This window comes from Perca fluviatilis, chromosome 3 (assembly GCF_010015445.1).
Source record: "Perca fluviatilis chromosome 3, GENO_Pfluv_1.0, whole genome shotgun sequence".
Classification (NCBI taxonomy): Eukaryota; Metazoa; Chordata; class Actinopteri; order Perciformes; family Percidae; genus Perca; species Perca fluviatilis.
This window is the reverse complement of record NC_053114.1, coordinates 30,353,425-30,379,360: the sequence shown is the minus strand read 5'-3', so window position 1 is coordinate 30,379,360 and position 25,936 is coordinate 30,353,425. Positions and strand designations below refer to the sequence as shown.

The window sequence follows — 25,936 nt, the reverse complement described above, 5'->3', positions numbered from 1 at the left end:
CCATGGACAGATAGTCAGGAAAGCTAATGCTATTCGCTCTGACAGTTCCCACCCCTTATTCCCTGAATTTCAGTCCTTGCTGTCTAGCTCCCGTCTAAGATGTCTATCTGTAAGGAGTAACAGGTTCAAGTAAGGAGTAACAGGTTCAAGTACTCCTTTATACCTGCAGCCATTTCCTTCTTGAACAGGGGTCAGGGGAGGAGTCTTCTTTGATCTCTTGGCTACCTCATTTCATCCTCTCTTCTTTCTTTCTTTTTCTTTCTTTGTTGGTTATATATTCTAGTCTGTTGACTATGTGTTGAGGATGTCAGAAACGCTGATAAAAGGGGTTGGTGATGTAATGTAATAGATGCTGATGTTGTTGTTGACCATGGTCATTGTTGATTATATTGTGTCAACTTTGTAGGGTGATATGCACCGTTTCCTACCCTATGTAGGTTAGTTTCACGCTGCTATCCATGCACCTTGTACGGTTGTGTTCCAGTTGGACTGTGTGTATGTATTTATGTGTCTTGTATGTGTTTATACTTGCTACACACCTAATCGCTCTTCAGGGACATAAATAAAGTTGAAGAAAATAATAGAGGGCCTTGTTTTGATGCATGTCGTACACATGTTAAACCACACAGCCTTCTTCTTTTCTTCTTGTTAAGCAGTTATATTGTACATATTTGTTTATTAGGGCCCGAGCACCGACAGCGTCGGTAGGCGAAGGCCCTATTGAAATTCAAATGTTTCTTCTTTCTATTATTATTATTATTATTATTATTATTATTATTATTATTATTAGCGTTTAAGCGTAGTTTTGAGGTGCCTCTGCTACTAAAAAATGCACGAAAATTGGTATGCCTTTCAGACTTGGTGAAAATTGCCATCTGATATGGGTCTCTGGCTTGGGCATGGCAAATTGGCTCGATCGCGCCTCCTATCAGTTTTCAAAGTTAAAGCCCCCTCCTTTAACTCTCATGTAGAAGCATGACATTTGGTAGGCATATGCAGCTTATCCAGACATACAAAAAAGCCTCTTGGACCCACCCCATAAACCCAACAGGAGGCCCGCTGTATTGAAATTAATTTTCAAAATACAAACAATTTTGACCTCTTTTAGGGGTTGTACTTTAACAAACTCCTCCTCCGCCAAAAGTTGTGGGTGGGGCATGGCGTTGATTTTTCATGCTTCGCCATGAAACAGGAAGGGGTTAGTAACCTAAGGCCCTATGATTTCCATGATGCGGAAAACGCGGACGGAATCACGGAATCTACACATGAAAACGGAATTCTCTTGCGGAATCGCACGGAATTTGCATATATTTTGTTGACATATTAAATAAACTATTTTCTTTTTTTACCTTGCTTCTCATTTTTCAGTTTAAAACAACAAGCGTAGAAAGGTCTCTACCTAAACCGTGGCCAAATGGCATTGTTAAACATGTTGCCTAGTAACCATACGTCCTCACATTCACATTGAGTTTGTTGCGTGGGAAAACAATGTTGAAGCGAGTGGCTCCTGATAAGCCAATGGTGGCGAAAAAATTAAACTCTCAAACGACTGCTAAATACCAGGCTGAACAATACCCCGACTACTAGGAGCCTGGACAACAACTGTTTGTAAGTTTTGTCAACATACTGTTGACTGGACCTGCAAAGACCCATGTAATCAAAAGTTAATCTCAAGAACAAAGCTAAATCCACAGCGGGCAAATCTCTCCAGGTTACAACTGAGGCAACGACAAAATCATATGCAAGGCGTGAGTTTGTGGAAGATTTTGTTGCAATGTGTGCTGAAGCTGACATACCACTTGAGAAAATGAAGAGGATACGTCCGTTTCTTGTTAAACATTGCAAGCAGGGAGGCGAACTCCCAGAAAACACCAGCAGCCTCAGGCAGACCCAACAACAACCGACATTGCAGTGTCCTCAACATTGTTATAGGTGAGCATCCAATTAGCTTTTATTGTAGATGGAAAATACATTGTTCTGCTTACATGCAGGGGTCACTGATGATGATGGGTTAACACTGTGGTTTATGGCTGTAATATGTCATTGTGTTGGCTGTCTACGCCGATGTTTGCTAACGTTAGCGCAACAGCGTTTCCTATATCTGTATCCATGTTGTTAACATAAGACCTTATGTTGACATCCTTTTGTACCATAATTTTATTGAATGAAAAGCTTCGCTCCTATGAGATGGGTGGGTTTTTGTTACGTTACACACAAAGCTAACTGGCTATAGTTAGCCTGTACGTATGCTAGCGGAATTTAGAAAGGTAAACACTGCTCAGAGACTTATTAGGCAACTGGTCACTCACAACAATGGGCATTTTTTAGAGGCCCATTTACGATATAGAAGGTAAATATACACTGAAATATTTCCGTAAGGGCCTTTTACATATTGACAAACGTTGATAATAACATGTAAATGCCCATTTATGGTGAAAATAAGCGATTTATTTCAAGATAGCATTTTCGCCCCATAGGGTTACACTGTAGAGTCATCTGATGTTGGTCTCCAATATGGCACCCATGATTTGAGTTGGCCACACTCTCTATATAAAGGGCACTAGGTAAATTGGCTCAATAGCGCCCCCTACAAAATTTCACCTTGCCAAAGCTAACTTCCGAAGCTTTTGCACTTGCGTCCAACGTTATGGCTAGGTGTCAAATTACCATATAACAGTTCAAAACAGGTAGTTGTTTGTCACTCCAGTGTACATTTTCTAATGCGCTCCAAAATTGTTATGCTTAGTTAGAGACCAGGCCTAAGAGAATCTATGAGTCAATAATGAGTTGTAGTCAAAGCGCCACCTACTGGCAACAGGAAGTATGTCCTGACAAAAATCCTTCGATTTAGCTGAAATTTACAAGATGTTTAAACATGATATATGGCAATATGACGTATAAATAGTGTGTTTTCTCTAACGCCACATAGTGGACAAATAAGTGGTGCAGAATTTGAAATATGTAATTTCCAACGCTATACACTATATGTAGGGAATTAAAGGGATACTTCACCGATTTAGCATTCAGCTTTGTATCAGTAGAAACCCAATAGTATTTCTGAATGACCCTGCCTCCCTCCCTCATGTCCCCCTGAGACGAGAGATTTCTGCATTTGGGGCCTGGAAAAAATCTTCCGATGACGTAAAATGACGATTTTTGCGTCATCGGAAGATTTTTGGGCCAGAGGCAAAGGACTACAGCCAGTAGTAGGATCTACTTCCGTATGTTTTCAACACTGCCCCACGGGGGTTGGAGGACCGAAGTCTGGCCGAGGTATTCCGAATGAAAACGACACATCTTGAATCTTCGCTAAACAGGCTCTCGGTTTTCAGCAGAAAACATTTACAACAATTATCTGCATTCAAACTACCGGACGTGTGTACCACCGGGATACATCAGTACAGATCGGAGAATATGCAGGAAACGTTATTACAGACGGAATACTCGGCACACTACGTGAGCTTCGCCTGCACGGAGACCAGCGGTGTCGCTCAATGCCGCTAGCCGGCTAGGGGACATCCTCATCGGCTAGGTGGAAAGCTAACGCTAGCTGTCCACCTGTCTCAGCCATCCTGCTTGCAAGTGTCTGCTCATTAAACAACAAGCTGGACTACATCCTCCTTCAACGAAACTCCGAACGTGAGTTCAGTGACTGCTGTGTTTTTGTTGTTGTGGAAACATGCCTGAACAACAGTGTACCGGAACCGGGACTATCCAGCTACCAGGCTGCTCTAGCCGGCCCCTGGAGGTGGACTGGTGTAGAAATAAAATCCAACTAGCTACTGCTAACTGCTGTGGGCTGTGTTAACACCGAGTGGCGCAGAAATGTGGTGATTTGTATCCATTTAACTGCTAACTGCTGGTGGAGTTTGTGACTGTTAAATGCCGACCATTCTACATTACACACTAATTCACGGCTGTGTTTATGCTCGGTGTTTACAGCCCACCAAGCGCTAATGCAAATATGCGTTAGCTGAACTTTACGGAGCCTATAAAGTGTGTTTACTAAATGTAGCCTGTTTTTATATAATGTCGTTTTTATATATGTTAAATGTGTAACACCACTTGAGTCACGATGAAATGTTGTTCCGTGTATATGGTTGAAATGACAATAAAACACGCTTGAGTTGAGTTGAATGCCTCTGTCGGTCTGTCCGGGTCTGTCAAGCGGTAGGCGCGTGGCTTGGGAGTGGACTCAAAGCAAACGAAGCAGGTGCATTCTGGGATTTGGTGTTTTTCATCCATATAAGACCAAAACACATTTTCTGGCTTTTCTCGGCCTAGAAGGCACCAATTTCAATTTTTTTTTCACATTTCTACTACATAAGTGACCCAATTTAAAGATATATTCAGCTTTCCAGCGGTGAAATATTCCTTTAATTTAAAATCTTGCGTGCAGTGCCCGACGGTCATGGAAATACATGGCCGCGTCGACTGGGAGCCGCTGGCACCCCCGACGTGCACAGAGTGCGATCACTGCTTGCAGCTTTAATTTATGTAATAGATTCTTTTACATTTATTGTTTATTTCTTTTTAATATGTTTATGTATGCACCATCCACCAAGGCAAATTCCTTGTAAGTGTTACTTGGCAATAAATCCTTTTCTGATTCTGATTCGTAGGACACCAATGTGTCTTGGACTTTAGATTCTGATGACAATTAAACCTTGTGATTTTTACATGAAGCACACAGGGACATTTTTACTTGATAGACATATAACACTAATAATAAAGATTATAGAGAAATAGATGATAAATTGAATTTTGAGACCAATACAGACTATATATGTAAAAAAGCCAATCAGAGATTGTTTTTTTTAAGAAAGCTGAAGGGGTTTAATGTTAACAGATCTCTTCTGACAACTTTTTACTCATCTTTTGTTGAGTCAATCTTAACCTTCGCCATGATCTGCTGGTTTGGCAATTTGAGTGTAACCAACAAGAACAGACTGGGAAAAATTGTAAATATATCTCGGAAAATAATTGGCACTGAGCTCAACAGCATTAGCATTGTATGAGGCCAGAGCCACACAGAGGGCAATGGCCATTTTGGCTGACACCACTCACCCATTACACTCTGAGTTTTGCCTCCTACCATCTGGAAGGAGGTATACCTTCCGAAAACGTGCCCGGTCTAACAGATACATGAGATCATTTGTACCCTCAGCTGTTGGGTTTCTCAATAAACTATAGGTCATCTTCCATCCTTGCCATTTCACAGCATATACTTGTCATCTTTTAAGTGTAGTGTATATGTGTATTTATGTTTTTATCTATTTTCGGTTTTATGTGCTTTTTTTGTGTTAATGTTTATGTGTTGGCTACATGTTGTGAACCAAATTGCCCCTTGGGGACATTAAAGATATTTCAACTTCAACTTCATATAGGGTGCTAGAATAAAGAAGATTCAGATTTTGTAATTATTCCCACGCACGCACACACACACGCACGCACACACACACACACACACACACACACACACACACACACACACACACACACACACACACACACACACACACACACACACACACACACACACACACACACACACACACACACCAGTTGTTCAGTCAGAAACACAAGGCACAAAGTCAGAAATTACAGTGCATAAACAAGTGGTCAAAAGTCCTGCGTTAAACTAGGAAGTCCCAATATGCGCATCAGTATGAGCCATCAAATGTGCTCCGTCAACCCTTACAGGGTGGATACAATTTAAAGAAAAGCAGATAACCTCATATAGCAGACTAAGGTGAAACAAACCCACAGGAACAACAAGTTGGGATAACAGTTGTCTTCAAATTCTACATTAATTAGGTTAAAAATTCAGCTGATATATGAAAGCAATTTATGACAAATTACAGATGGTAATCATAACTGCTGAAAAAATGCTTTTACAGCACTCCAATTATTTTCTAGTAATCAAAAATAATAACTTAATCTTTAAATGTGACTGATTAAAACCTATGAAACATTGCTTACTAACTTTACATTACATGTCATTTAGCTGACACTTTTATCCAAAGCGACTTATAATTGCTTTATACGTCAGAGGTCGCACGCCTCTGGAGCAACTAGGGATTAAGTGTCTTGCTCAGCCGAGGGACACATTGGTTGATGTATCGCAGTGGGTCTCCCACGCCAAAGGTATGTGTCATATCCACTGTGCCATCACCCCTGCATGCCTACTAAATGCCCTGCATTATGTCACTACACACATTGTTATAACAACATCTCAGAATAACTTTCAGAGGCAGTAGACCTTTGGAATAATCACCTTAAATGCTTTGGTTATTGCTTTTTGGTTTGGTTTAGTTTTTGTTTTAGTCTACATACATTATACAATAACGCTGGATTAGATTAAGTCATTTTCCTTGTACAATTTATTTTCCACAGTGAGCAGGAAATAACTCCTGTACATTGTTCCTCCAACATAACTATTTCACTTGGCTGTTTGCAGCCTCAGCAGCTAGTTTCCAGCACAGGGACATCCTGTCCTGCGGGACACTAAATCAGTGTGAACAACAGGTCATTTTAAATAAAAGAGGATTTAATAAAAATCTGAAGGCAACACAGTGAGAGCCAATTATACTCTTACAGCTTCCTTTTTAAGTAGATTGAAAGATCAGTTGATTTAGGAGAAAGCAAAGGTCTGAGGATGGAAACATGCCACTGGAACGTGTATGGCTGACAAAAACGTACCAATAAATCGCTACCAGAGAACATGGCCACTGCTGCCAATAAAGCTGCCTGTTGTATCAGCTTTAATTGTTTCCATCACTAATTACAAGACTGGGAACAGCATGCAGTCAATACATTTTTTTTTTTTAATTACTCCCACACACCTGATTTATGAAATATTATGGCAGAAAACAGTTGGGGCTAATTTTAATAAAAACAGCACTGATTGTAATGCTGTGTGTGTGAACATCTGCTACTGTCAACGTTTTACTGCAGGATGCGACAATATGAACCGAGCGGCTCTTTATTCTTGACTGTAGCACACCAAGATAAACCACATTCCTCAGAGACAGCATGTGGTCGCTTTAACATGACTGAATCACCAAGCTATAGAAGCACATTAAATATGACTCTGTTTCACCTCTCCTATCAAGGCAGTATTCATTCTTCATAATAAACCCATTACTGACTCCCTCTGCCTCACCATTCCACTTTCTCTCTCCATGAATACATGTTTCAGAAATGTCTCACAGAAGAAGGAAAGAAGTGATTTTCTTTGTACATTAAGTGTTATGTCAATCAGCCATCTGTCTGCATAAATATACAATCTGTCATGTTGTCTATGAGAGGGAGCAGCTGCAGAGTTGGGCTATGTCACACAAAAACCTTTATTCTTTTTAAAAAAAAACGGACAAAGTGTAAGCCATTGGAGTATCTTGTTTCAGTTATAAAACAATTTCAAGACATTTGTTGAAACAAGTGTCATCACCACAAATTATATGGCTTTAAGTTACTGCCTTCAAAAAATAAACTGCAAGTAAATTATAAATTTTAAGGCAATTCACCCTTGTTTGGACAAATCGTGGCATCTTAAAACATATACAAGCCCTAAACCACTTAAAATGAGGATCCCATGCAGCTGGAGATGTGTGACTGTTAGGCTGCAAAGGGTCTCCATTACCAATACGATTTACTTAAGTTGTGAACACAACATTGCAATAACGTCATTTTAAGTTGATGTGACAACAGACATTTGCTTCTTTACACTTCCATCATTTATTTGTGAGTTATGCTTATGTCCGCCTGATGAATGCAAGTCCAATAGTCACTCTCTTTTAGCTCTGTTTTGGTCTCTATCATCTCCTGAGGGAAATATCTGGCTCTTGAGCTGCTAAATGCTCCACTATGTTCACTAGCTAGTCTCTAACTGTAACTGCCTGCTGTTTAATGCTAAGCAGGTAGTATACAGTGGATTTTTTTGATTTTTTTTTGCTGAAAACAGCTGCCTGCTGCGACTGATATGAAACTATGAGAGCAGTGAGAGTGAACCAAAACAGTAAAGTTGCAAGTTATACAGCTAAACAATGGAGCTGAAACTCACTATAAAGATCTGTTAAGCAGAGGGGAGCTACATATTCACGTGATAATTGATAAAAGGTTCATCCCTGTGAGCGACCCCTTTCACATTGTCATTTGATACATTATAAAAAATATCAATTAAAGCCACTCAGCCTATCAGACACTAGCGGCTCCGTTAGTTTGTGCATTTATAAACAAACATAATATGTTAATCACGTTGTCATGTTGCTTATTACCAGTGTTAAGCAGGCTTCTTGGAAAGTGTAGAGAGCTAAGCTACCAGTTATTCTACATTAAATAAAGCTTCACTACACTGAAGCTAATGTTAGCCCCCAAATAAATGTAGCAAGCTAGGCTAGCAACATCACAATAGTAGGCCTATATTGAAGCTATTCTTTTATATAATCCATGTACATGATATACACGTCTGTGTTTGGTGGTGGCGTCAGTGATCCTCAGTTTTATTTCAGACAGCAGCACAAAAGCTCCGCTGCACTTCAAAATTCTCTGGGAAATGTAGCTTGTGAGAACACTACTTGATCAATAAAAGAGCTAAGCTACTCAATGAATAAATTAATTGTTATTAATGTAATTTATTTTCGCTACTAATAAGCTGTTTAATTCAAAAAACTGCTACGCTATTGAAAAATTGTTAAACTAGTAACACTACTTCTCAACACTCGTAATACAAGTTGTATTAAGCGCAGTGATGGCGTCGGCACAGGTTGCTAATGTCGGATACTTTTTAACTTGCCAGAAGGTGTCATAGTGACAAATACCTGTTCCAACCGGTTGGCATATTAAAACCGGTTTAGCCTTGTACAACGGGCATCTGCTTCAGATGCAAATAAAGATAAAGCCAGGCTTTAAATGAAACGTTGTGATATACACTAAAAGACAGTGATCAACTTAAATCAGTTGATGGGTGTCTTTCAACAGCAGTTATTTTATTTTCCATTAAAAAAAAGTCATAAATTTATCAAACACCATTAAACTATAGTTGTAGTACACTATTCTGGAGTACTCAATCAATTTATTTGTCACATGAAATCATATAGAAAATAATATGTTTGCATATAGGCCTACAGTATACTCCCACCATGTTCTGAGATTACTGTGCAGAACTATCAAATGATTTAAGAAGAATATATTACCAGGAGCAAGGAGACATTCACTTGCTATGCCGTCCACTTTTTATTTTCTTTCCTCCCTTTTTCCCATTACCCAACTTATTTTATGTATTTATTAGAGATGGTCTGGGAAGTACTGGAGTTTATGCACCGATCCGATACCACATAATAAAGCCCTGAAGAAAATCTACGTTAAAGTAGTTTATTTATGTTCTTTTTCCGTTATAACGGACTGTCAAACTGGATAATAAAAGAAAGTTCTGTGGCATTCATTGTTTGTGTTTGTTCATGTTTCACAAAGAGTTTAACCTGAGCCAGACAGACAACAAAGACAGAAATCATATCACATCCATACAGGGATAGTAGTATACAGTTGTTAAAACATAATAAAATATATGACACACTGGTATCGGATCGGTACTCGGTATCGGCCGATACGCAAGTTCAGGTATCAGAATCGGTATCGGGAAGCAAAAAATGGTATCGGGCCATCTCTAGTATTTATTCATTCACTTTGCTCGGAAAACGCCTGACACTGGCTGGCAGATTAAAACACACATTCACCTCATGCAAGTGTAACTGCACTTAGATTCACTCATAGTGTTGTGTTGACTTCCTTGTTTAAAACTGCTTCAAATGTTAACAAAATATTCAAGACTCATGTGTTAATGTTCCGTCATAAATATCTGAAAACTTTGCTGAATATGCCTGAAATACTAACTTGATGCCACCATGCAGATTACGTTGTTGTTAAGATATCTGAACAACAGGCTACAATTACTGGACTTCTGTAATTAGAGCAATGTAATGCGGTCATTTAGCTTTCTTACAGTCGCTGACATTTTTTTTGCTGATCTGTCATCTGGTGGCCCACACATGACTCATGTCGGACCACAGTAGGACAGACAAACTGTTCACAAACAGCCTGTGATATCCCAGAAAAAAATCTGCCTGAATGTATTGTTCCTCTTTCTTTTTTCTCTTTATCTGCTCTCTCGTTGCGTTTACCCGGTACGGATCAGGCAGGTAAGGGCAGGGTAAAGGTGGACAGAGGAGGGTGTGGCCACATTATAGCAGACAGACGCTTATCAAAGTTGAACATTACTCCACAGGCACCTGTCACTTCAAAACTGTAGATCACAAAACTGAACGCTGCAATTTGAAAAGGGAATCCAATGTCGATCATTTTCTCGCAATAGTCATTTATTTCTATGGAGCAGAACACATGGCACCCCAACTGAAACACGCACACAGACACACACCCAATCTTTCGGTAGGCTACGTCCGTCTCCTCAAGCCGTGATATCTGTGCAAACACAGAGCGCGCTCCTCTTTAACAAACGATAATCATGCGGTTACTCACCCACCAGATGATGGCATAACTGAACAGGATTAATTTCAGGAAAATGTAGGAGCATTGCTGACAGTATCGGATATCGTCGTTGTTGGACATCGTGCCTGACTGAGGACGGTCCACTCCAGCGGCTCCCTGCACTGTTGACAACACACTTCCGTGTTGTTATCGTCACCACACCTGGGAGCGCACGTTGAGTGATTGATGGATGGGAGCTCGGCGATCACTGAAAATGATAACGAAGGGGTGTTTTACGCCATTAAAACGTTTTATGTTAAATGAGATGTCCGAATGATTGATGTGTTAGATGAATTAGCCTACAATTGTTTTTGACCGCTGAAACACAAAATTGTTCCAGGGGCATATCCAGGAATTATGGGCTCATTGCACTTCCTCCTCTTTTCCTTCATTTAAAAAAATAAAAGTCTCAGTGAGGTTATAATAAGCCCCTTTTTATGAGAAGTTTGGCCGAGAAGACGGCATTTACTAGTGGTGTGCGATACTGCAATATTTGGTATCGATCCGATACCAAGTAAATACAGGGCCAATATCGCAGATACGATACTGCTACTTTTTAATAATTAAGATGGATGGATTTTCATGACCTTTAGCCTAAGTGTTTTTGTGATTTTACATTTGGATTATTAATAAGTTAACACACAGGACAACATTTTCATATATGCTTGTATAAATTAGTTGTGTTACCACTGTATCTTACAGCCTTTTTACAAATTATACAGCTGGGCCTGGCTGCTTGCTTGCTTGTTTGCCTGGTGCTGCTGAGTCACGTGATGGTACAACATCAAATCAGAAGAGGGGGGAGGAGGAGCAAAGTGTGCCTGCTCCGTGCTGTGACAGGAGCGGGACTTAAAAGCAGCGGCACTTACACAGACAGCCAGATGTCAGCACACTGGTTGATCAATATCAATACCAACGTTGGTGTTACATGTGTGTGTGTGTCTGTCTGTCTCTCTCTCTCTCTCTCTCTTCCTCATTCTGCCCTCCTCTGCCTGTTGCACACCTGAGTGTAATCAGTGCTCAGGTAGAGTGGGGGAGGTGATAAGAAGGCAGAGGGTGAAAGGACAGACTGACACATGCAGAGCACACCAGCAGCACACAGGAGTTTCCCTCCTTTTTTATCCACAACAAGCAGGTTTGTGTTTTCCCAACCTCTGTGCACATTGGAGTTTTGTTATTTTAGTTTATTGTGTTAGTTTGGGCTGGAGGTTACCGGTAATTCAGTTATTTGTCTTTTTTGTTTGTTCTAGGGTTAGTTTAACCTTTTTAGGTAGTTTAGGGGGAGACGCGGGGAGCGACGGCCCACTGCGAGCTTGGTCCAGCGCCTTCCCATCTTTTGTTCTTTTTGGCCGGGGTCTCCAGTCCCTTTTTGTTTCTTTGTTTGTTACTTTTGGGAATACTCATTATTTATTAACGCTTGTTGGATAATCGTTAACATTGTCTAGCATTCTTATATGTTGCATCCTCCAATCCCTTTTGAGCCTTTGTTTGTTCATTTTTAAATGGAGGCCGTAACGATCAATATTATCGATATTTGGATCGATCTGCCCACCACTAGCATTTACTTCCCTTCCCTCCTCTAGTAATCTGCACAATACATATTACCCTGTCTATCTAGCCTATTCATTGTGGATTCAGGAATTTGTCAAAAAAAGAGAAATAAAAAGCATGCTTTACATCAATGCTGCCCTTCTTGCACATAAATACAAAGTGGTGATAACATTTTTTTTTCTTTTATACAAACAAATAAAATAATAAAACCTGCATTCTATCTAATTTCCAGCATGGGGCGAAGTCTGTTTCTATGGAAATCTCTTGATTCATTCCCTCAATCAAGTTTATGGCCTCAAATGCTACTTTAAAGTCTTCTCCAATAGAGCATGATCATTTTGTAAATTATGGTCCTATTTATTTTGAAATAGACAATAAAGCTGGAGATGCTCTACATTAAAATAGCCATTAACTTGTTGTTGGGTGTTGTCTATGGTTTCATCCTAAACTTTGACCCTCTTGCTGTATGTTTTCACTTTGTCAAAGTTGATTGGAACATTTTGGTCACCTGAAAATGACTTGTTTAGCATTCTGCCAACCAAGCTGGCTAGCTACCGCAAGCGTTAGGTCAGGGGTGTCAAACTCATTTTCGCAGAGGGCCACACTGGAAAAAGAGGATCACACGAAGAGCCAGACAGAGTTTGACATACTTTTGTTAATGCATGTTTTTTTTTTTTTTCTTTTTTTACATTTTGGTAGCTTTTTTCCTCATTTTTGTTCCGATGTTTTTGTGGTTGTCTGACATTTTTCACCTTTTTTGTAAATTTGTTGCATTTTCTGACATTTTTGTACGCTTTTTGTCGCATTAAGCCCTCCAAAAGTCATCAAGAGTTCCTTCTGGGGGGATTTCTGAGTCTCAGAGTTGTCAAATTGAATTGAATGTCAGGTAATTGCAGTTTAAAAAACACTTTCCATGTGTTTTTGGTTTGGCGCACAACTAGGCAGGCCAAAATGTATTGTGAACCCAAATTGATATACGGGCCAGATCTAAATCTGCAACGGGCTGGATTTGGCCTGCGGGCCTTGCGTTTGACACGTGGGTTAGGTGGTAACTTAAGAGAAAGTTTGTAGATTTTCTGTCCTACCTGCTGATAAATCTCCACCGGATGACTCTTCAGAAAGGTTGAAAATTGGCAACTTTAGCGTTTAGCTTAGCTTGGTTGCACAATTGCAACCATAAAAATCACTGGCTTGGCTGCCATCCTCCCCAGCTCCATCCTCTCCTCAAAAATCTTCACATCGTGGCCAGGTCAGCTCAGTGGATAGAGCAGGTGCACATATACTGAGAGGTTTATGCCTTGACGCAGAGGTCCAGGGTTCGAATCCGACCTGTGACTATTTCCTACATGTCTTCCCCCTCTCTCTCCCCTTTCTCACATAGGTGTCCTATGAAAATAAAGGTGGAAAAGCCCAAAAAATAATCTTAAAAAAATAAGAATCTTCACATCTGGTTGCAAAAAAAACAAGATGGCGTATTGCCAAACTCTGGAGTACTGAGGCCCCGTTTACACGAAGGGAAGACACAGATATTTTCCTGCGGTTTGGCCTCTCATTTACACAAAAACCCCATTTTTATCACAAAACGATTATTTCAAAAAATTCTGGCCGAAGTGGAGATTTTGGAAAACTTCGTTTGCACGTTTGCATGTAAACTGAGACAAACGGAGGTTTAGGCAGCCGAGAGAGAGAAAGAGGACGTGATTGGTTGCTGTTGTTGCTATTGTCGGGATTCTGATTGGCTAACGTGGGCTTGAGCTTCTCGTTACACTGCCACCTACAGGTCTGGTATGCTCTTGACGGCATATATACACGGGTACATATAAGCGAACACTTTTCTGAAAACTGAGAGGTTGAAATGTCCGTTTATGAAAATAGCCGGCCATGTGTAAACGTAGCATGAATTTACTATCACTGCCTTTGTTTGAGGTCTCAATGCAGCTTTGTTAACCCTTGTGTTGCCCTTTGGGTCTCAGTGACCCGAAGGACAACACAAGGATTATGTACTTCAGTTTACTTTGTTGAGAATTGCTCTCTAAACAAGGGTTAATACAGCACCATAGTTCTTGTTTGTACAGCATTTTGGTCAGCTTAAACTGTGTTTAAATGTGTTCTAGAAATAAACTTTACTTACTTTACAAGAAACAGGGTTTAGAGAGCAATTCTCAACAAAGTAAACGGAAGTACATAATCCTTGTGTTGTCCTTCGGGTCACTGGGACCCAAAGGACAACACAAGGGTTAAAGGTCCCATGATATGGTACTCTTTGGATACTTTTATATAGACCTTAGTGGTCCCCTAATACTAATAATATTAGTATCTTTCCCGAAATTCAGCCTTGGTGCAGAATTACAGCCATTAGAGCCAATCTCACAATGAGCTTTCCTTAGTATGTGCCAATCTGTGTCTGCAAGGTGGAGGGTGGGGGTGTGGCCTTGACCAACTGCCACTTGCTTGTTTCCATGATGTGTCTCTCTCTCATAGGTGGGCCAAATTCTCTGGGTGGGTAAAGCAGAGAAAGGGGAGGTAACCTTGCTCTTTATGATCTCATATGGAGCAAGATTCCAGATCGGCCCATCTGAGCTTTCATTTTCTCAAAGGCAGAGCAGGATACCCAGGGCTCAGTTTACACCTATCGCCATTTCTAGCCACTGGGGGACCATAGGCAGGCTGGGGGAACGCATATTAACCCTTGTGTTGTCCTTCGGGTCCCAGTGACCCGAAGGACAACACAAGGATTATGTACTTCCGTTTACTTTGTTGAGAATTACTCTCTAAACAAGGGTTAATACAGCACCTTAGTTCTTGTTTGTACAGCATTTTGGTCAGCTTAAACTGTGTTTAAATGTGTTCTAGAAATAAACTTTACTTACTTACTTTACAAGAAACAGGGTTTAGAGAGCAATTCTCAACAAAGTAAAGGGAAGTACATAATCCTTGTGTTGTCCTTCGGGTCACTGGGACCCGAAGGACCACACAAGGGTTAATGTTAAAAAACCTCAAAAAGTGAAATTTTCATGCCACACACAACTTAAAGTTGAGCCTCTTTACTTGCTAAATCAACCAATTAAAGAATTAAAGACTACACAAAACATACATTGCACCAAAACATACATGCAACCTAACTTTCTTAACAAATCACCATAAAAAAATTATTTTTGTGAAGATTTTAAATGATAAGGCTGTCCTCAAGCTGATGAATATACAGCTGTGTGGAACAAATTACAATGTTAGTGCCCTGATGCAACAAAACAGCAGGCAGCCACCTTTGGACTGTCTGTGGCCAACTATCGGCCTTGGTGTTTGCAGTGTGTCTGGCTGGCACAATTGACTCTGGTCGACCCTTGTCAGCAGCCGTTCAGCCGCTAAAGTGTGTTGAGTCAGTAAGAGGGAGCTGTCTGAGTGGTTGTTCAGTCAAGTGAATCACTATTTTCACCCTGTTAGTTTGGCTATTTCTTATTTATCACCTCCACCTTTCCTTATCTTCTTCCTGAAATTTTCTTAATTTGTATTCTGAGAATATCACCAGACAGTTTTAATCAGATTCGCTATGGCACCAAAAAGATTGCTTTTGTTTTTCTTTCACTGATGTTTTTCTAGACTAGGAAAACAGACTACTGACTAGTTAGTATGTGCGAAATCTTCATGCATGTCAGCGGTCAGATGTAGACTTTGAGATGTGTTACATTGTGTGCAACATTTAACAGAAGACGTGAGGAAATGTGAGTCATTGCAGCCATCTCTCTTTTTTTGTGCTAGTACAGGGTAAACAGGATGTGTTTCATCCCCTCCTCATTAGTGTTCTAGGCCCTGGATAGTAACTACTGTTATTTGTCCTTGTTTCGTGCCTAAGGCTTTAGATTCACTCAGGAGACTGCACATTTTATGTACACTTACACCAGCTTAGTAACAACTTTTCATTTCCCTGTCTGTACCCTTCAACATGCCCTTCACCAGGCCCTGCTGGCCAATAAGGTTTTACTGAACATGTGAAAGTACACACATGCAGTGCATACTGTACACATGCAACAGAGAAAAGACAGAATGAGTTAAGCTGAAGTCAGCCGGCTCTATCTGTTCTTTTCTGTGCAAACACATGCGAACAGAGAGTGTGAGCAATAAAGTGTGAGCAATAAAAGACAACAAAGGGGGTAGTTACTGTTGGTGAGAATATAAGCAACAGTAAGTCCAAGAAAAGATATAACAGTAAGGCAGAGAGCAATAGAAACCATTAAACATTGAAAGCACAAAGCTAGACTACCTGTTGTGTGTAGGGAAATACAAATAAAGTCAGAGCAATGAACAAACATCTCCACAGTACTTTATAGAAATGTGAACACAGTGTACAAATGCATGTCCTTTGTGGCACCTTGTGGTAATAAATGACCAAGTTAAAAAGTACATATTTAGACCCTAATCTCTTTCTAAACACACATGCATTGATGCAGTTTGAAGATATATCAGGACAATGCCAAGACTTTGACCAAGTCCCCTGTGTGAGTGTGTATTTTTACATGTACTCATTAATATTTTTATCTAAGTTCACATTTTTAAACCAGCAGCATATAAAATGACTCGTACGATCTCTGGGGAGACATTTAAGTGTTGTGTTTCAGATTGCTCTAACTAGTAGTAGACAGCAGCAGTTTGTCTATATGTGTGACTGCCAATAACTGCAAACAATGGGCTGTACTTTGCAAATACTTTGACATTGATTATCAACCTCATTTTCAACTCTGCAGCTTCCACAGTTCATCTCAAATCAATTTTCAACCTCTGGGAGGCACTGCAGTTAATTGAGATGTCAAAGAGATCATTCAATTCACCTTAGAGCTTATTAAATGTGTGTTCAGTATAGAAACGATAATAAATATTGTATTGATATTATGCGGATTGACATTAGCTTAGAGGTACAAGAACAACATGAAGCACAACCTCAAAAAGATCCACATCGACACCACTGACTGGGAGGACATTGCTCAAAACACAACAACATGGAGAAACAGAAATGTTGTTGGAGCGACAGCAAAGAATGGAGAGACTGAACACCAAGAATTGATCTCCTTCCGGCAACACCAAAAATCCATATTCACAATTTTTACCTCTTCAGTCATGTCAAAACCAAATACAAAGGACACCTAAGGAGGACAATCTCACTAAATCCCAAGTGATTGCTGCTGCTGTTGATTTTGGGTTACAGTGCTTTCAGTAAACTTTTGAATGGACCCCAAGAGTTTTGGTTCAACTTCACAGTCGTTAAGGCTGCGCAATGAAATGCAGTTGTATTCCCCTCCGTGCTACACACAAATGTATAAACATATAGTAAAATATTTAAATTAGAATAGAATAAAACAACAAAATAGGCAATATAACAGAACAAAGTATATACAAGTAGCACTAAATGAAGAAATAAAAAGAAAAACTAAATTATATTTACAAGGAAGATATACATTTACATATATATGCATACACATGCACACAATAGGTACAATATGTGCAATATCAGTGTAATTTGCAAAAGTGAAAAATAACAGAATAGATGTAAAATTCACAGTTGCAGTGCAATGTATAGAACAGGGTGCAATATAACATGAGTAACATGTAGAGCCGAGGTTTATTTGGTGTAAAGATCCAAGATAACTTTTTGTTTACTCCATTGAAGAAGCATAGATAATAAATAGTATATACAATTTTATGTGTAACCACCACAAGTGTTTTTGCTTTTCAGGAGAGCTGGAAATTGATGGGAAACTGGGGTTGTATCTTTCTCTTCCTTCTTTTGTGTAGCTGTCTCATCCAAGCTGCCAGACATCTACTTTCCCTTGTTTTAGACGGAGTCGCGCACAGCCTTCAATTAATGCCACTCCATTTCTCTTTCAATATTTCCATTTTTTTCTCTCACATTTCTCAGACACAACTGATCCACTCTCTCTCTTAATCTCTCTCTCCCTCTGTACATGGAGTTGGCGCAGCTCCATGCGCACAGTCGCATGCCTGCGTGTCGGTGCGTCTTACTCTCAGCAGCTTGTATCGTAATCACTTACACACTCCAGGAGAGACAGAAACAGTGTGTGCATGTCAGGGAGAGATAGATAGAGAGAGAGAATGTGCTGAGATGTCTTGATGGATTATTGGATGGACATGCTTGTTAATTTTCAGACATTATTTACTATGGATTGGACAAATGTTAAAACTGACAACTCAACCGCTTAATCAGGTAAGACGGATGAAAGTAACAGACATTTTGTCTCATGTGTGTACCTATTAATGTGTGTGTGTGTGTGTGTGTGTGTGTGTAATGCCCGTGATGCATGTTCGCTGATGAATATATTTGTATTAGTCACAGTTAATAAAACATCTTTTCAATCAAATGTTGGCTGAAAAAAAGTACAACTTTAACACACAAGGAAATGGTTTATTAAAATTAACATGTGCTAGGCCTACTGTAAGATTAGGCTATCAGTAGACTGTGGAACTTGCCATAATAGTGATATGATGTATGATTATTAACTAAGGTGACTCTGCTGATGTTCAGCGAGCCAAATGCTCTCACAGTGTAATTTAACACTGGACGTGATTGCCTCAAATCTGAAATGCATAGGTGTTTTTTCTGGTTCAAAAACATTAAAATGAAATATGTGCAAACCAAAGGAAAAATATAACTTGTACAACAACTTATATGAACTGCATGATATATTTCCAAATCAAGTTATAGCCTATATTTGGTGACTATTGCCTTTACAAGAACATGAAAAGATGGAAGATCATTGAAGGTTAAATGACCTACTGTGAATCTCTTATGACCCTCATGACGCACATACAGTTATAGCCTACATAAAGTATAGTAGTATAGTAGTATAAAATATCTGTCACCAGGTGAACAAGGAGAAGATCATGGACGCGGAGAGTCTTATTCAACACATTGAACGAGAGATGGAGGCCACTTCTTTACCGTTTTCAGTGAGCACCGACTGGCTGGAGGACGGAAACGAGACGATTGGGAATCAGTTCCAGCAGCCCGACTGGCAGGTGGGAATACAGATCAGAGATAAAACTGTCAAGGACCAGCTCTTTCTTTACTGCTTTCTTTATTACATCCAGAGCCTCGAAGCATTTACAGCAAACTTTGATAAAATGAGAATGGATGAAAAAGTAGTGGTTTTATAAAACAACTATATAAGTAGATTTATAAAACCACTACTACAAACCAACAAAACAAGTATGCCATGTTTTAAAAAAAATTGGGTAATAGAGATGGTCCTCAGGATGTATAAAAAATAAATGTGTCTACCTGTCGAATGTGCAGAATATTATCTAATGTTTCAATTAAAAAATGTTGTCACTTAGGCTCTTTAGTATTTTGATTGCCCTGCTGCCCTTCAAACTGCTTACTGTAGCTACACACAGTATATACATTTTTCACAATCCTCTCCTCTCCTCTCCTCTCCTCTCCTCTCCTCTCCTCTCCTCTCCTCTCCTCTCCTCTCCTCTCCTCTCCTCTCCTCTCAGGTGGCTCTGTGGGCCATAGCCTACTCCCTCATCATCCTGGTGTCCATCACTGGTAACGTCACAGTGATCTGGATTATTCTCGCTCATAGACGCATGAGGACTGTGACCAACTACTTCATCGTCAACCTTGCCTTCTCTGACGTTTCCATGGCAACCTTCAACACTCTTTTTAACTTTGTCTATGCGCTTCACAATGACTGGTACTTTGGCCTGGGCTACTGCCGATTTCAGAACTTCTTTCCCATCACGGCCATGTTTTCATCAATATACTCGATGGCTGCCATCGCAGTGGACAGGTAAGAAAGCTCTGTTACAAAGATGTGCAAATTAGCTCTAATTTGAACTTTCTTTTATTTTTCTTTGCAAATAACCCACTTAACTACTACATTACTACACTATCTGTGATATTTATAGATTCCTTTTTGGGGCTTTTCCACCTTTAATGGCTAGGACAGCTAGGTGAGAAAGAGGGAAGACATGCAGGAAATCGTCACAGGTCGGATTTGAACCCTGGACCTCTGCGTCGAGACATAAACCTCTATGTTTATGTGCGCCTGCTCTACCCACTGACCCAACCCGGCCACTATCTCTGATTATATTAATGCTTCTTTCTTTATGGATTATAAATTATGGTGTATAAGAGTGGCTAAATTGTAAAATTACTATTCATTCAGATACATGAGCATCACTTGATATCAGCAGCAGCAGAAACTATTCACCCATCACAGAGGCAAATGCTTCATGAAGGAGAAATGGGTCAACAAGCAGCAGAGATACAGATGTCGTTAATACAAATTGGAGCATGAATGGTCAGACTGTTGTTAGTCTGAAACTGCACTTAATATATGATGTTGATATTTTGTCCACTCCCATTTACATACATGAGAGGTACACAATGTTACTGTAATACAATTCAGTGAACTAAAACACCATCACTAATTATGGCCATAGTGGCAAATCTTCACCTTTCTGACACAGGGTTGAACAGTATAAACTTTACAAAGACAAGAATTATTGCAGTGCTGTTGTATCAAACTTCACCTAACAGCAGAAGTGCAACCAATAAACTCGTAAATGTATTTACACTGCAATGGGACTTTTTCCACAGAGGAGAGTTTCATTGGAGCATTTCATTATTCTCTCATATTTATGCATGACATATACGATACATGCCTCTCTGTGGCTCAGGACAAATGTAGTGATGAATGAGCCATTTATGCTAAGATCAGACCAGGTGTTGCTTATAGCGCGATAAGTCCTCCTTATTACTTTACAATTTTTCTTTGGTGTTACCAGCTGCAGCACCAAGCATACAACAATCAATCACATGTTAAACACATAAACTGTGAAACAGTCTGCATTCATAAAAAGATCTCTGCCACTTTCATATTACAGCAACAACCTTAAAGGTTCTCCCTACCCTTTATCACTTTATTTTTGGTCTTTGGTAACACATTTACATATTTTCTTTTCATATATACTCTACTGCCCTTAATACAATACCACAGAATAAAATTCCATCTTTGAACCATTAAAATTGATTCATGCTGTCGGTCCTGAATAATTCAAATTAATAATTCATAGTTGAATCATTTGATTATTATGGTGATGATACTGAGAATTGTTGTAAAGCAAATGCATGTAATACTTCGCATATGATTTACGATTGATTGCCATGGCCACCGTGTTTATTTGTATTTATTATCATTATTCCACCTTTGTTGAGACGTTTCCATGTCATACTGCCATCAGCAGACAAATTAGTTACACCAGAGGGAATATTTTATTATTAATCCATTTTACATCTTCATTCATAAAAGCTCTTGTTCTTGCACATCAGATATGCACATACAGACACACACTTTTGTCCATGATCAGTTATATTGCATATAAATGACGAGATCATGAGTCATTCACTCGTCAAAGTTAATTCACTTTGATTCTTCTGATTCCACAAAATTATTATGACACACATACATAAGATATATTTTAAGTTTGACAATTTAATGCCAATCACTATACTCTTATTTTAATTCATTGAATTTAGTTTATGTCACACAGACATGCAGTGAGGAATAATATATATATATATATATATATATACAGTACTTTGGCAGATGGCCAGGAAGGACAGGTCATTAAGGAGAGTCATTAATACATCCAGTGCAGGTTTATTGATGAATAACCCTTTGCCTCTTTGCTATATGACTCTGAAAGTGCCCAGAACCTTTAAATAAATCAGAAACCACACAGAATATAGAGCTGTTAATGTTTTTGCAGTGTTGTATCTCTCTTTTAAAGAGAGCTCTCTTTCATTAAGCTGATCACCTCCACTAAAGCAGATACCAAGCCAACAGAATCAGTGTAGTCATTTTTATTAACATTTCATTCAAAGATAGTGCTTCAATTTTCAAGTGAAAGCACTAACTGATTTAAAGGGGATCAAGCCTTTATTCATCATCATTATTAGTTTGAATTATGGGAGATTTATTATAAAGCTTTTTAGGTTGAGAATAACATGTTCAGGATGATGGATAAAAAGGAAAGGCAACACAGAGGAAACAAACTAGGAGGAACACATTTTCTCCTTGTAATTTGATATAAATTCTGCATATTGATAAATTATTTGTTAGAGGCTGTCAAAGAAGAAAACTTTACAAGAACCTTTAAATGACCTTGAATCATTACTTCACAGCTAATGGTCTGATGGATATTCTCCTGGAAATAGAGAGCTTGACTTTTAACCATCTGTGGCACAGAAAAGTATTTATAAAGTCACTCTGGTTTCTTTACGCCTGATAGATATTATATGAATGAATAAAGCTTTTTATCTTCTTTCAGGTACATGGCCATCATCCATCCTCTGAAGCCCCGCCTCTCCTCTACATCTACAAAGGTCGTGATCGCCCTGATTTGGGCCGTAGCAATCTCACTGGCTTTCCCTCAGTGCTACTACAGCGTGACAATGTTTTACTACCCAAGAACTGTGTGCATGGTCAACTGGCCTGATGATTATGGAGGAACACATCAACTAAGGTGAAAGAACAAGATTAATAAAAAAACATAGACAGACATTTACAACAAGGCAGATCTGTACATAAAACAACAAGTTATCAATACAAATACACTGTCTAAATGACTGATACACCTAGTGTTTAGGTGTGGCAATCAGTAGCTACACACAAACTTACTATAGTCATACTGACTATGCCATTCACATACTGTACATGTAAGCTCATAGTCCCAGAAATTTGGTCATTATAATAAGTTTGTGTGTAGCTACTGATTGCCACACTTTTGTTTTGTGATGGTTTGTCTTTTTAGCTCCCAAGGTTTGACGCCTTCTGTACTAAAAACATCTGGACCAAAAACTATTGTATAATTGCAGGCTTGATTGACTTTTATAAAGGGTTATTATTTCATTTTGTAATTTTATAATCTATCAAGTCACTTTTAAATGTTGTGAAGGCAGTAAGTGGGGTTGGTTTAGAAATAAAGTAAGCTATATTGGCAGAGTATATATATCAACCAGAGGGACCATTCTAAAATGTAGGTTCACAACCTCACAATGTCTGAAACCATTATAGCTTTATTTTCTCTTTATGCCTATGCAGTTACCAGTTTGCAGTGATATTGCTGAGCTACTTGCTCCCTCTACTGGTAATGCTGGTGACCTACAGTTTGGTTGGCCAATCGTTGTGGGGTGGGCACATCCCTGGAGAGGCGACATACCACTACCACAGCCAGATAACAGCCAAGAGAAAGGTCACTTTATTTTTCTGCTGTCATAAACTTTAAGTCTGGGCTTTTGATATGTCAACTATCATCACAATGCTCAAACAACCTGGGCCTAACCTTTAGCATGGTTAAATTATGTTAGACTGGAATTTAAAATATGGCAAAATTTGCTTACTTTTCCTTTCTCGTTGATTCCTGACAGGTGGTGAAGATGATGGTTGTGGTGGTGGTGACCTTTGCCATGTGCTGGTTGCCCTACCACATCTACTTCATACTGGGATCATTTAACAGAGACATTTATAAACAACATTACATTCAACAGGTTAGCATCTGCCTTTCTGTCTGTTATTACATATTTTTAGTCTGATTTATTTATTTACTGGGCATCCTTTTTCCTTTCTTTGTCAGGTGTATCTGGCCATATTCTGGTTGGCGATGAGTTCGACCATGTACAATCCTATCATTTACTGCTGTCTAAATCAAAGGTAAAATACATACTATATTCACACAGCCAGAAACTCCTCAAGTTTCAGTATCCCAAAACTCGAGGCAGTAAACCAATTCTCCCCTCTTTCTGCAGGTTTCGTGCAGGTTTCCGTCATGCGTTTGCTTGGTGTCCCTTCATCCAAGTGTCGGAGGAAGACAGGATGGAATTGCAGCACACGCACACCTTCAGAGTCACGATGACACGCAGCCACCGCAATGACAGTACATATGCACACACCTCCATCAAAACAAACAACACCTTCGACACAAATTTGTCTGTCAGCACTCAGCTAAACAAAGAGAGAGATTCTTGCTTGCAGCTTCAAAAATCACCATCGGAAGCATACAGCGCACATGCAGTGAAGAGGCCGGACAACACAAAATCCCCAGCAGCCAAACTTATGCAGCGTAGCCGCTGACTACTGAAACAATTCACGATGAGCACATTCACCATGGGAAGGCAACAGGGTTTTTCTACAGTGACAACAGATAGTAAATAGACTGCAGCCAATAAAGAATAGAGGAGAGCCTGCTGACTGCTAAACAGAGTGGAGCAAACATGATGACATTCATCCATGTGGAAAACCTTGAAGTAAAGAGTTGTTCATTGGACCTGGCTTGGGACCAATAATCTTCTTTGTTAAAGAGGAATATAAATGAATGTGACTTTCAAGCTGATGGATGTTTTGCTGTAAATGCCAAAGTGGTCATATGAGCTTGTGTAGAGAGGCTTATTCCTACAAGTGTTTGCTGTTAATGGAAAAGTCTGTAGATAAATCCGTCCATCATTCATTTCTTTTACTGAAGCCCATTCTCCTTCCTCCTCCCTCCATCGTCTATATACTTTCTTTCATCACTGACTTTTTCTGCGTCTGTTGTGAACTTTGGATACGTTTGTGTAACTGTAAAGTTTTTTGTGTGGTTACTGGTATTTCAACAGCATGTAATGGATGAACAGTCCACTGGCATCAGCACCAAGCCTTAATATTGTTGTTTTTATGGGGTTTCTTCTTTTTTATTGCCACAGAAATGGGACTTTGAAAAAGGTTTTCTTTTCTCAAAGGGACATTTTCTATTGCATTTCTTTCTTCACCAATCACAACACAAAGTTGTAATTAAAGTTAACCTTTGGTAGCTCAGTTTATTAAAGAAAAAAAAGTATTTTCTAACAGTTAGTGTGGGATCAGCCATATTGATGACCTTATAACAAATTACTTTCATTAGTAAAGATCTGTCTAAGGAACTCTGTGGTATAAATTTGGAAGTTAAGGATTTTTTTGTCAATACTGCTGTCCCTACTGTTGGAACTGAAATAAAGAAAAGTAACTTAAAGTAAATTTATTTACACAGGATGTAACATGTAGCAGCAGGGCCCATATGGAACGACTGGAAATGTATAGAAAATGTTGAGTATATCCTTATATACTCAACATTTTCTATGTCAAAGTGTTATCACCACAATTTCAGTAGTAGCGAGGGCACCTCCTCCTGTGTCTAACATAAATATCAAAATATATCAACACTGACATTAACTGATTATTATACATTTTAGAAGTAAAAAACAAAATTGAATTGACCTTATTTCATAGACTTTGCTGGATCTGTCTCATTATCAGTTATATGGTGAACATGTATCTGTTACTGTACAGTGCTTTCCGTTTAACATATCAGTCACATAGTGTACATTCATACAGTATGTTGCTCATATATTGTGACTTCACTGGTTTATGCAACAGTCATTTTTTGGTCAGTGGTCAGTGTGCAATACAGTCCACATTAAAAAGTAAGTGCTGCTACTAAGAAGAATGTGATGTAAAATGTTATCTATTGAGTATATATTAATGTAGAAAATGCTGATGAAGTGGACATGTAACTATGGGACTTTGTGATGGTTGTGCACATACAGTAGGAACATAATGTTATAAATAGTGTCCCCTGTTAGCGTCAACATTTCAGAATGTAGAGAAAAACCTTTTGATTCCTTGTAACATCTCTTGACTTTCAAATACAGTACACACAGTGACAAAGTGAAACATTTGTATATGTTGTCTACACAAAGCAGCAGGGTAGTTGTATGTGCCTAAATAAAATTTATAAAATATTTAATAAATGT

At 39.2% G+C, this 25,936-nt stretch overlaps 2 protein-coding genes across 2 annotated transcripts in view; one reads left to right on the top strand and one right to left on the bottom strand.

Annotated features, from left to right (window-relative positions):
• tspan15 (tetraspanin 15) overlaps positions 1 to 10,870 on the bottom strand; it is a 41,592-nt gene extending 30,722 nt beyond the window's left edge. The window contains exon 1 of the mRNA XM_039794963.1: positions 10,534 to 10,870. Coding sequence (XP_039650897.1) covers positions 10,534 to 10,623 — 90 coding nt within the window. The 5' untranslated portion in view covers positions 10,624 to 10,870. The remainder of the gene's footprint in view (positions 1 to 10,533) is intronic.
• A 7,258-nt stretch (positions 10,871 to 18,128) lies between these two features.
• On the top strand, positions 18,129 to 25,933 carry tacr2 (tachykinin receptor 2). The gene is made up of 8 exons (XM_039794962.1): positions 18,129 to 18,307; positions 18,967 to 19,119; positions 19,600 to 19,895; positions 22,441 to 22,635; positions 23,214 to 23,364; positions 23,540 to 23,659; positions 23,746 to 23,822; positions 23,918 to 25,933. Exons 1-8 carry the CDS (start codon positions 18,275 to 18,277, stop codon positions 24,240 to 24,242), a joined length of 1,350 nt encoding a protein of 449 aa, XP_039650896.1. The 5' UTR covers positions 18,129 to 18,274; the 3' UTR covers positions 24,243 to 25,933.
• The last annotated feature ends 3 nt before the right edge of the window (positions 25,934 to 25,936 follow it).

Bases quoted from the DNA above. Each gene is read 5' to 3' on its own strand.
- tacr2 (XM_039794962.1), top strand. From the start codon at position 18,275: ATGTTAAAACTGACAACTCAACCGCTTAATCAG. The intron at 19,120-19,599 runs GTGGGAATACAG...CTCTCCTCTCAG, and splicing joins TCCAGCAGCCCGACTGGCAG to GTGGCTCTGTGGGCCATAGC. The intron at 23,365-23,539 runs GTCACTTTATTT...GATTCCTGACAG, and splicing joins AGATAACAGCCAAGAGAAAG to GTGGTGAAGATGATGGTTGT.